General features: G+C 45.7%; 1 protein-coding gene across 2 annotated transcripts in view; it reads right to left on the reverse strand.

Annotated features, from left to right (window-relative positions):
- EVI5L (ecotropic viral integration site 5 like) overlaps positions 1–13,019 on the reverse strand; it is a 1,467,274-nt gene that overhangs the window by 254,567 nt on the left and 1,199,688 nt on the right. For both annotated transcript variants that reach the window (XM_069231736.1, XM_069231735.1), the window contains one exon: positions 11,364–11,492. In XM_069231736.1, coding sequence (XP_069087837.1) covers positions 11,364–11,492 — 129 coding nt within the window. The remainder of the gene's footprint in view (positions 1–11,363; positions 11,493–13,019) is intronic.

Consider the following 13,019-nt stretch of genomic DNA (forward strand, 5'->3'; position numbering starts at 1 on the left):
CCCTGGAGGACTGAATGGGCAAAGTGCCCGTCCAAAAGGACCTGACTGTTCAAACAGCAGTGCTTCATGAACATGCTGAGTGGCACCCAAGTTACAGCTAGGCAGATGCCCCACATGCTAATATAGTGGTTGTGGTCTTGGCCAACGTCGAATGAGCCACAAGCCCTCTGGAGGCTGCTTCTTAACTAGTGAGTAACAGATTTTGATGTGGAGTACAATCCATCGACAGATGGTTTGTTTCTGCATTGTCTTGCCTTCTTTCGCTACAGCAATCCCAGAGAAAAGCAGATCGTCAACCCGGTGTTCTTTGCTGCAATCGATGCAAAAAGAGAGGGCTCGTTTTTTTGGGTCCAAATTTATAGAGTCTCCCCTCTTTCTTCCTTGATGCTTTGGCTTTGGCAAAGGAGTAACATGTCTGGGTAGAAGCCAGTGTTTGGAGGTGTAACCAAAAGAGTCTGAGCTCACTGACCCTCCTGACCAATGTTATGGTCACCAAGCATACTGTTTCAAGGGTCGTTAGCTATGCAGAGGCTTGAATGGGGAACACATGAGGGACGTTAGAACCAGATTGAAGTCCCACTGGGCCATGACAAATGGGTAGGCGAGAACAAATGTTGCAAGCCCTTAAGGAAACATGTCACAATAGGTGACTTAAACAGCGTGGGCTGATCCAGCAGTTAAAAAAAAGCAGAGAGGTGAGTTAACCGTAAATAGTGCCCAAGGCAAGGTCTTGCATGGCTAACAGCAGCACGAACAATAGCACCTCCAACAAGGAAGCAGAAATTGGATCAAGTTAATGGGAGGAACACAAAGTCATAAATTAGTCACAAAGACAGGCGTATACAGTTTGGGATAAGGGATGTCTGGCTGTCAGTATGACATCCCGGAGCTCCGGAGGAAGATCGAAGGCATTCAAAAGGCTCCGCTCAATCTCCACACACGAAGGTGGACAGTGTGCAGGTTTGGGTGCAGAACCCTATACTGTTGCTGCAGCAGAAGATCCACCAAAAAGGCCATCCTGATAGAAGGACAAATGCTCATGCTGAGGAATTCAGGGCACCAAACTCTCCTTGTTCCGTTCGGAGCCATTAAGATGACTTGGGCTTGGTCCATTCTGATCTTCTTGAGATTCTGAGGCATGAGCATTATCTGCAGAAAGACATACAGGAGTTCAGGAATCCTGTCTAAGCAGAACAAGTCTCCAAGCGAGAGCCACTTTGGAAACTCCAGTGCAACAGCACCAACAACGCTTATTCTCACCAGTGGCAAATAGACCGAGCCAAGGTTCTAGCCATTCTCAGAAAATACCTTGTGCCATCTTGGGAAGTAGATGCCTTTTGTGATCCGCAAGGCATCTACAGATGAGCTTGCTTGCTCTGGTGTTTAGAGATCTCCAAGTGGTACACGGCCAAGAAGATGTCATGGTGCTCCAGGCACGTCCAGAATTGCAGGGCCTCCCGGCACAGGGTCTACAACCCCACTCCACCCTGTTTGTTGCAATACCACATGGCGGTGGTGTTGTTGGCGAACACCAGAACCAGCTTTCCTTTCATGAGCGGGAAGAAGGCCTTCACTGCCGAGCAGATAGCTCTCAGGTCGGGAAGAATGGAATGGAGCCGAGATGCTCATGGAGTCCCCTGATCCCCATCTCTCCAACCCAAAAGTGATGCTTCATCACGGTCAGCTCCAGGTTAGGAAGGCAGAGGGGTCTGTCACTGATCTAAACACTGTATGTCAACCACCAATGCAGATCTTTTGCAGTGTACTTCAAAATCAGAAGCAGGTCAGAGAAATTCTCCTGGTGCTGTCCACTGGGAATTCAGATCCCACTTGAGAGTCTGAAAATGTCATTGAGTGAGCTTCAACAGCAGGATGTAGGTGGCCATCAGATCAAGCAGTCTCGGGGTCATTCTAACCAAAATTCAGGACTGAGGCTGAAACATCACAGTCATACTGCAGATGCCCTGGACTCTCCGCTCTGGAGGGTTGGCGCTGAACTGTACCATGCCCACAATGGCTCCAATGAAAGGAAGCCTCTGAGAAGTCAGATGTGACTTTGGATGTTGATAGTGAACCACAGTGAGGGCAGAAGGTTCACCGTAGTATGGAGGTGAGTGACGACTGCCTGGGGCGAGCCTGCCTTCAACAGCCAGTCACCAAAGTAGGGAAAGACTGGGACCCATGACCTCCACAAGTGTGCTGCAACCCCTGCAATCACTTTCACGGACACCTGATGGGTACTGGTGAGGCCAAAGGGCATCACAGCGAACAGGAAACTCTTGTGGCCTACTAGGAACCACAGGTAATGCCTGTGGAGCTGCAGGACAGGAATGGGGTAATACATGTCCTGAAGGTCCAACATTACCATCCAGTCTTCGAGGTCCAGGACAGACAGAACCTGAGCCAAGGTGAGCACCTTGAATATCTCTTTCTATACAAAGGCGTTGAAACCACATCCCCGGGGCAAATTTGTAAAAATATGCAGGGCCTGAAATGGTCCCCGCGCAGTCCCGGGTACCGTCACTTCCCTGGGGCAATGATTTTAATGTATTGCGCGGGGGTCCGGACCCCCCCATGCCCCGGGGACGGCCAACTCCCGGGGCAATCAACAGAATAACTGGGGTGAAGCGCACCCCTGAGTCCCAGGGACCACACCTCCCCAGGGCAATCAAGATAATGTATGGGAGGGCTGAGTGTCATCCCATATCCCTGGGGCTCAAGTAAGTTAATGAAGGGGGTCCAACGTGCACTCCAGGTCCCGGAGACCACGACCGCCCTGGGGACCACCACCTCCCCAGGGCTAAAATGAAATGCATGGCCCCCCTCGTAGAGCCATAGATGACCCTTGGGACCGTCACTCCCCCCAGGGCCGGCTCCTGTTACCTCCCAAAACGCACACCATCGGGAGGTAGCTGTTTGCTTTTGCTGACTGCTACCACCAACAAAAGCAAACATAACTCTGCTTTCAGCTGTCAAACAGCTCCTGCTTGCTGTAAGCAGAGTTTTCATCTCTTTCCCTGCCCGAAAATATGCGTGCAGGGAAAGACATAAAAACAGTGCTCCCGCAAGCAGGGAGCAGCTATTTAAAGCAGCTCCCTGCTTGCAGGAGCAATGCGGACTCCCGCTGTAGATGAGAGCTGGCTGGCAAGGCCGGGACCTCCCCTCACGGTCCCCCAAACTAAAAAAATACATATCTTTTCAAGGAGAAACTGCAGGTCTGCAGTTCCACCTTGAAAATTATCAGATGAAGATGCTCGAGGAACAATCACATTGGCAAAGTTACAGACATAGAAGGTCATGGAGGCATTTGCTTTACGTCCCTTACGTAGCTGTAGTGCAGGAGATGCACTATATATTTACCCAACGAGGTAGCTGTTGGGTGGACATTTTGTACAAAACGGTGGCCTCTTCTTTGATAAATATACATGGCAGGATTCATTCTGGCATGATGCACATCTCACAGAAATTAATCCTCAATGTGAAGCATCTTGCCTGTCCCAGGTTGTGGGGGAGGGCCACACAGGCCACCCGCATACTTTATGTTTATAGCCCAGGAAGGAGGCGATCCCTGGGGCTTTAGTGAGCCTTAGGAGGGGGGCTCAGTGAGTCCCCTCCTTAAAATATTATGATCCCAGGACCTGTCCCACCTGAGGGCAAAAATAAAAACAAGCGTGGGTGACAGTGCCTGCTTTTTAAAAAAAAAAAATTAATCATGGCAAAATTCATAAATAGTCACGATTTTCACCCCAATTCTTTACAAAAATGCTTTTTAGCCCTGGGGGACCCCTGAATAAAGGCTAGGATGTAGGGTAACAGTACCCTACCCCCTGTCCTTTTTTTCTTCTTTGAGACTCAGCTGAAGCTGAGTATCAAAATGGCTGCCAACACTTCCTGGTTGAAGTGCTGGCAGCCAATCGGATCTCTGCTTGAGATCCGTACTATTAGCAAATTCTGATTTACACCAAATTAAAAAAAGACTTATGTGCCAACCAAAAGCTATTTTTCTGTCAAATGTGGTGTAATTCTGTTCAGCGGTTCGGGCTGCAGGCATGTCTAAAGAGTCTATGGGAATTAACATGGAAAACATTTTTTTTTACCTCTTTACCTCTCCTTTTCTCAGCCCCAGCTTAATGGATCACCCCAAAACATTTCCATGCACAACAAGATTCTACAGAGCACTTTTTTCTGTACATTTTTTGAAGATTTGTCAAGCTGTGCCACAGATATAGGTAAGTTAAAAATGCCTTTTCTACGGAAACTAGGTCCTAACTATAACTACCTACTGGTAACTGCCAACAGGTCATATATATATATATATATATATATATATGTATATATATATATATATACATATATATATATATATATATATATATATATATATATATATATATATATAGAGAGAGAGAGAGAGAGTATTGTTGTCTTCAGAATGATGTGTCATCTTCGAAACCGATATATTCTGACAAACTTTCCTCACCCGATTCCCCAGGCATGGTTTTGATCACTGACCTCGAAGATGACTGCATTCTTTTGAGGGGGTGGCACCATCTGGCTTTTGCCTAAGCGTGAAAATTCTCTTTCGACGGCAGACTAGGTATGACAGATATCTATGGCTACTACCTTGCAGTGCGTTTGGTCCCCATCAACAAGTGGTTTTCCGGGAGATGGGGCGATTCAATATATCAGTTTGAGTTGCATCTCATGGGTTTCAAGGGCCTTACTGGCCTGCTATATGGCAACGCCATACCTCCATAAACTCCCTCCTGCATCCAAGTGACACAGCTTTGCTTAAGAGCGGCCTTGCACCTTACCTGCTAGAACCGCCACCTTACAGACCTGATGCTACTAAGGCAGAGTACTTGGCGAAGACAGGTGTTGGTTCTTTCAGGGTTCGACTGCTGGGACAGAATAGGAATATCACACTTGGGAGACGTCCGCTAAGGGGTGACATTGATGTCCTCTAAGGAATTGTGTGGCCAATGCAGTCTCTCCCACACACAGTTCTTTTGGTATTTGCAAATGCACCACGCTTTGTGAGTCCACCTCCCAATAGATATTCAGATCCCGAGTACAGCCCCCTTGAGGCCATGCTAGTGATGGGAATGTTGGGTAAGGGAGCCATATCGGTGATCTATTGTTTCCTGTTTATCAATGCGCCTGATCAATTCACCCTTCTCTGCCGCAGATGGAAGGGCTGAGCGATTGAGCTGGATGATGATGATGATGACTGGAGGGAGGCATGCTTGGCCCCAACAGAACAGTTTCCTTGAAACTTCGGGTGATCTAAATTAACTATTTCCATATGACACACATGACACTCCCCGGAGGCTGCTGCGGATGAGCTGTGTGGTGCAAGCCGGATGTACGATATGTTCTTTTGCTACTGCTGACTTCTTTCTTTCACATGGACTGGTCATCTTTCTGGAGGAGGGTGGGGCAGGAGATTTTGGGGATGCTGCGCCACCACATAGACTTGAGTCCCTGAGTGGCTCTGCTGGGTCTCATGGAGGACTCATGGGGGGAGAGGAGGGGTGTGCCAGTCGAAAGGGACTTCATGGGTGTGACCTCCTTGGTGATGATGAAACATCGCCCGAGCTTGGAAGAAACCAGACCCCCGTCACTGGCAGCTTGGAAGAAGGGTGTTGACTGATGTATTCCTGAAGAAAAACCGATCTATGAGGCAAGAGGCTGCCCCCAAAAGCATTATCAGATATGGGGTGGGTGGTGGGCATAACCTGGACTACCGCTGGAATGCGGATGTTGTTATGCATGACTGTGATAATTCAATGGTTTGTTTTGACACAACCCTCATGATGCTATTTCTGTATTGGTTGAAGATGCCTTGTGAATTAAACTTAATAAAAGTGGATTATCAACTAAAAGGCAGACTCTGAAAACCATGGCTGAGTTTCGCATTCTGTGATTCACGTCTAGAGCACAGTGGCCCCAAGCCTTCCAAAATCGATAGTGAAGGAAACGGATGCTGAGTAATTTTCACTGTGTAGCGTAAAGATTTAGCTCAAATATGTTTGGAACCTATATTTTGTGACATGCGCGCAAATTAACAGGATGTAACACTGTAGTCCGATATCTAGCAGCAAGGATGGCTAAATTGGCCATATGCCACGACAGACTGAGTTTTGTTTGTTTTGAATCACACCCAGATACAGATCTTTTGAGGTTTCACATTTCTAAATGTAGCAGAGACCATAAAGGAAAGCAAATCACAAATGGTGTACTAATGATATGCCAAGAGATTGGGAAAATGAGATCGGGGCTGAAACAAGCAGCTCATCCTACAAACTTGTAATTTGTGTATTTACATATACCGTACAACAACATAAAATTCGAACAAACTGTTCCAGGAGATCCACAGAAGTGCTGACACCACTCGGGTGGAATGTTGCACAGAAAATATGCCACTTAATACCTACAAAAATAGCTTTCTGGTATTACGTTTTACTAGTCGTTCACAAGCTTGTTATATCCCCTGCTGCCCCAAGGAGGCTCTTGAAAAGTTTCATAAAACATTTTAGTCTTCATTGGATAATCTTTTATTTTAGGTTGGTCTTGCGTTTATCTGAGTTAGATGAAACTGGTCTGGAATCCTTTGACATGGGTTAAAAGAGTTGGAAGTTCCAAGATTTTTTTGTGGAATCAGGGCTTCTAAAGACTAGCGTGTTACAAGAGCTGGAGGGTCAATGTCTTCAGGGTGCAGGTGACTGCACTCCTAATAAAACAATGCCACTACACAGTTTTTCACTTATTTGTGGCTCTTTATCTTTGATAAGAGATACTGTACGAAAGAGAGTAAGAGTTTCTGCATGGTGAATCTTTCCCAGGATAATTATTTGAATATGCATGCTCCCTCATTATTCTGTATATTAAGACTGCTCTTTGTGAGTGTTTAGGGAGCCTGCTTCGGACGAACATGCCTTGTAATGCCCACCCTACTTTGGGATACCTATTTGAATAAAAGGGCAAGCAGATTTTACACAAGTACACCCTAACATGTCTTGCTACGTGCAAGTTCATAATATTGGTGGCAACATTTACCCTACTTTGGCGGTCTTACTGATTTAGTTTAGTTCTTAAGGATCCTACTTTTCCCTGGTTGTGTCTCTCGTACTTATTGTATATTTGGATAAGTAATGTGCCCGTGTTAATTTGGCACTAGTGGTTATTTCTATGGTCCTACCTCAAATTCAGTCTTAGTCTTCACTTAAAGTTAACACTTCACTCGATTCCAGTTTTTAGGTTTCACCTAGACAGTGCATGCGCTGTCTTTGCGAGACATGTTGTTTGCATATAGTAGGCTTACACCCGCCCATAGCTTACCATTTGTTTGCTTCAGTGTCACTCTCATTTGCTTGGCTCCCATTTGTCATGGCATATGGGCATCATGTCCTCTTCTTTGTGTGTGGCCCTCCCCTGGAACAAGTGCTTGTGTCCATCCACTGCTCCCATTTTTAGAGCTAAACTTTTTCTTTGTGTTCAAGCACTTCATATTAGTGCTTGTGTTTTCAGTCTGCCTCCTATATCTCCATCCATGTAGCTTCTGTACCTTCTCACCCATTCTACTTCCATGCTGTCTCTTTTTCTTTCCACGCCCTACCCTTTTCTCTATGCCACTGTACCCTGTGCCACTTTGCTCCTTTCTGCACCACTTCACTGCATGCCACTGTGCTCTACTCTGCAACACTCTTCTCCACTGCACTTTACTCTCATGCAGCCATTAAACTCCACTCCGTACCCTATATGCCACTGCACTCTACACTTTACCTTGCACCACTGTACTCTGTCACTGCAATCTACACTGCACCACTTTTCTCTAGTCCACTGCACTCTACGCCACTGTACTCTACACTATTCTACACCACTTTAGTTTAAGTAACACCATTCTCTAGGCCACTGCACTCTACGCCCCTGTACTCTGCGCTGCTGCACTGTACACTGTACTTTATGCTACTCTGCACTGCTCTATGCCACTCTACTCTGCATCACTCTATGCCACTACACTCTACACTACTCAAAATCATTGCACTCTCCTCTGCTTCACTCTACTCTATAGCACTGTACTCTACTCTACTCTTCTCCACTCTACTGTACACCACTGCACATAACCCCATGGCACTCTATGTCACTCATCTCTCGGCCATTGCTATCATTGCACTCTATTCTGTATCACTGCATTCTACATCACTCTACTCTGCCCCACTCTAGCCTACACCATTCTGTGCCATTGCACTCTACTTTGCACCACTCTATCCCACTTTATCTATGCCACTGCACTGTACACCACTGTAATGCACTTAGCGTCACTCTATTCGGCAAAACTCTACACCACTGCATTGTACTCCAGTGTATCATATGCCACTCTACACCACTGCACTTACTTTGCAACACTGTATGCCACTGTACTTAATGCCAGTCCACTCTACTCTAGTGCACTCCACTGTACTCTATGCCACTCCACACAGTGCCATTTCACTCAACTCCATTCCACACAATGCCACTCTACAACACTTCCCTCTATGCCACTCCACTTTACAGAACTCTACTCCACACCACTCTATGTCATGCCACTCCACTCTACGCCACTTGAGTCTACCCCACTCCATCCTCTGCTCCTCAGCTCTACTCTATGCCAAACCACTCTATGCCACTGCACTCTACATCACTCTACTCTATGCATGTTGGAAAGTGGGTTATTAGTAGTGATAAGCAGGGACACAATTCCAACCCCACTGTATGTCACTCCTCTCTACACCACTCTGCTGTACACCATGGCTAAAAGACATTGGCAAAGCCAATAGCTCTTAGAAAGTAGGTGAACCTTATTGGCTCTGCCAATGCTTGTTTTAGATTTTGGCCTCCATTAGTTTCAGTAGTTCCATCTATTTCACCTCTCTGTTGAAAAAAAGTGGTACTAAGTGCAGCAATCACTTCACAGTCTTGTACTTGATAAGAACTGCTATTTGGTTGGCTTGCATGAGCAAAAATGAGGGAAAATGTTGCTTTTGCACAGTGTGCTTAATTTTGTAATGCAATAGGCAATGTAAGTGAAATCATTCTCAATTATCCACCATCTTTCTTTTCAGTAAGATATATCTTTTGTTAGGTTTACCCATTTGTGAAACAGCAAGTAAATCATTTATTATAGTTCGATAATAAAGGTATAAACTTAAAATCATTAAAACTGTCCAGACTCACGACTCCCTGATGCCAACGAAACCACCACTTCAAAGAGCCATGGAGGCCATCCTCCTATGTCACAGTGACAGCCACTCTCCAAAGTTACCCCGTCAAAAGACCGCTCCGCGGTCAAAAGACCGCGGGGGTCATTTCGACTTTCCTGCTGGGCCGGCGGGCGACCGCCAAAAGATCGCCCGCCGGCCCAGCGGGAAAGGCCCTGCAACAATGAAGCCGGCTCCGAATGGAGCCGGCGGAGTTGCAGGGGTGCGACGGGTGCAGTTGCACCCGTCGCGATTTTCACTGTCTGCAATGCAGACAGTGAAAGTCCTTGTGGGGCCCTGTTAGGGGGCCCCACGACACCCGTTCCCGCCATCCTGTTTCTGGCAGTGAAAACCGCCAGAAACAGGCTGGCGGGAAGGGGGTCGGAATCCCCATGGCGGCCGGACCCAGCTGGGCGACCGCGGCTTCACAGCCGCGGTCGGAATACTGAATGAAGCACCGCCAGCCTGTTGGCGGTGCTTCAGCCGGCCTCCACCCTGGCGGTCATAGACCGCCAGGGTCGGAATGAGGCCCTATATCTCGTTCACATTACTTTTGGAAGGGTGGCACCATGATAGCATAAATTAGCTGGCTTTGTGCTCAGTCTCAGTCCCATTTTCTACAACACACATAGGAGGCATTTTATTTTTTGAGACCTCTGACAATGACAAACTGTTACAGAGCAGTATGAATGATTATATTCACTGACATCTCATTCAAAGTTTCTGATTAAAGTAAAGACGTTTCACCGTGTCTTAATCATCCAACTGCATTAGATGTAATTGGTTCTACTGAGCTGCCCTCTATGACATATCAGGTACATGGTCCTCACTAGAAGACCAAATTCGTACACATACAAATCACTGAGTTATGACGAGCTGAGATGGTTAACATTTTGCATTAAAATTATAATTTTTCTTCATTCCGATAGTTTGCTCATCACCTAAACACATACTGAAAGCTTATTAACATATTTCCACTTTTGATCACTTATATCAGGTGTCTCAATTTCGATTCTGGTCCCCATGTTATCTTATCCATCTTCCCCTCTACCTTTCCTTTCAGTTCTCCACAACTCCTGAAACCTTCACAAACTGTATGACAGTCCACTACCCAACTGGTAGCATAGGGCCAGATGTAGCAAAGTGTTTGCGCCTCGCAAACGGCGTCTTTCGCTGTTTGCTATGCAGAAATGCATTTTGCGAGTCGGATCCGACTCGCAAAATGCATTTCCGACTCGCAAATAGGAAGGGGTGTTCCCTTCCTATTTGCGACTCGCAATGCTATTCAATTTCATTTGCGACCGCGAAAGCGGTCGCAAATGAAATCGCAGTTACCATCCACTTGAAGTGGATGGTAACCCATTCGCAAACGGGAAGGGGTCCCCATGGGACCCCTTCCCCTTTGTGAATGGAAATAAAAATAATTTTTCAGAGCAGGTAGTGGTCCTATGGACCACTGCCTGCTCTGAAAAATACCGAAACAAAAGGTTTCGGGTTTTTTTCTAAGTGCAGCTCGTTTTCCTTTAAGGAAAACGGGCTGCAGATAGAAAAAAAAAAAACTTCTTTATTAAAAAGCAGTCACGGACATGGTGGTCTGCTGACTCCAGCAGGCCACCATCCCCGTGAGTGCCCATACTCGCAATGGGGTCGCAAACTGCGACCCACCTCATTAATATTAATGAGGTGGGTCTTTGCGACCCCATTGCGAGTTGCAGAAGGTGTCTGAGACACCTTTCTGCATACCAAATTGCGACTTGCAATTTGCGAGTCGCACGGACTCGCAAATTGCAAGTCGCAATTTGGTTTCTTCCTACATCTGGCCCATAGTTCCTTAACTGCCGGTAAACTGTTGCTGAAAAACGAAATCTCATAAAGGATTTTATCTGAGTTGCCCAATGTCAATGAACTGTCCATGAAGAAGGACCACTACAGTTAGCAGAATTATTCTGGTTTTCAACCTGTTATCTGTGTGAAGCAATGTATTGTGGGTTGTCCAAGCCAGCTAGGGACCTATTTCAGTACAACTTTCACACAGACTGGTTTCTGTGTTGTAAGGACAGCCTCTAAAGATACTGTTAGCACCAGGTCATTTCTGCTGACAGCAAAAACAGATATGTGCCCCACCTTCTCCATGTCCAGGACTTTGTCCTGCATCTCCTTCAGAGCACTAAGGGTTTCAGTCTCCCGTAGTCGAGATTGCTCCAGTTCCATCTCCAAGTGGGACACAAACTCCTCAGTGAAGCGGGGATCACTCTGCAAACAAGAGACATTCATTATGGTATGCAGGAATAATGTACTATTTGGAACAACATAAGTAGCGATAGCTACATAACAAGTGACAATATCCTTCCAGTACTGACATCTTTAATTCCACTACATATTTTCTTTGATGACAAACTTGAAACACTTTTTTCAACCTATCTAACTCAATTGGAATAGGGGACCACTAGGTTTTGTGATGTTAGAGAGACAATACAAATACCACTACGCCACAGATTTTTTTCCAGCAAGATAATGAAACCAGCAATCTTCCATGTGAAAAGATAGGTCAAGGGGTATTGCATGTGATTGTCCCAGAAGACAGCACTGCAGGAGAAAGGTTTTTGCCTGTAGTTACAGTTCTCGATTGTTGGTATTCTGTAAAGATTCAAATGCTTGAATTATTCCCCTTCTCACTGAGAACCCTTGGTAGTCAATGTTAGCATGCATGTATAAACATACACTAAAATAACTTTGAGGTAGTTATAGAAATGTTGTACTCTATGCACCTCATTTTAGGACTTAGTTCCAATTGCTTACAGAGGCTGTGTCAGATTTTTTTAACTCACCAGAAGTGACTTACATCTTCAGAAAAGGGGAGAAGGATGTGTCACATGTGAATCTTTGAAACAGCCCAAAGCTAATGAACTGTATTCACTGGTAACCCGCGTTGCTGCTTTGCAAATGTCTTTCAGGGCACTCCAGTGAATAATGCAAATGTGGAAGCCGTGCCTTTGATGGACTGGCCTCTATTTTATGTTGGAGAGGCCTCCCAGCTTTGACATGGTAGAATGCTTCCCAGGCTGGAAATCACAGGTGGTGATCTCTTTTGCGATAGGTCAGCCCTTGTTGGAGGTGCCAGAAAAAATGAAGAGTTGGACACAAAGGTGGATTTGCTTGGTAAGGTTGGAGTGACACATTGGATCACTTATACTGGAGGTCCCTCAACTTTCTAGCTAATTGGAGGACCAGACCTCTGTATCAAAGGTTTAGGAGCCTGGCAATAATAGGTCTGGCAGTGGCTTCTAGTGGAGTGCTCTCTCTCCACCAAGAATAAGTCAGAGAAAAGTTCAGATCCAAACAGGGATATCAGCATGTTGGAAAGTGGTTTATTAGTAGTGATAAGTTGGGACCTACCACTAGTAACAAGGTCAAAAACACAATAGAAGGTTCAGTCAGTGTCTCTGTAAATTAATCCCTCGCTTGACCCCCTGGTAGTTGACAATGAGCAGGCAGCCTTTACTTAGGAGATGGGTGTGTAAAGCATTTAAAAACACCAATACATTAAGTAAGTAAGACACAACACACAATAAAAATTCAACACCAATTCATAAAGATAGGAAATAAATTTTATCTTTAAAATGACACCACAACGACAAAAATCCAATGTAGGAAACTGGATATATGAATTTATTCATACAATGTGCTTTCTAGTGCATAAAAACCAATAGCGCCAGCTGAGGACATCTGGTCACGCTTGACCGGGACCAAGTCACAATATCAGGCTGAGGTCAATGGAGC

This window comes from Pleurodeles waltl, chromosome 4_2 (assembly GCF_031143425.1).
Source record: "Pleurodeles waltl isolate 20211129_DDA chromosome 4_2, aPleWal1.hap1.20221129, whole genome shotgun sequence".
NCBI lineage: Eukaryota > Metazoa > Chordata > Amphibia > Caudata > Salamandridae > Pleurodeles > Pleurodeles waltl.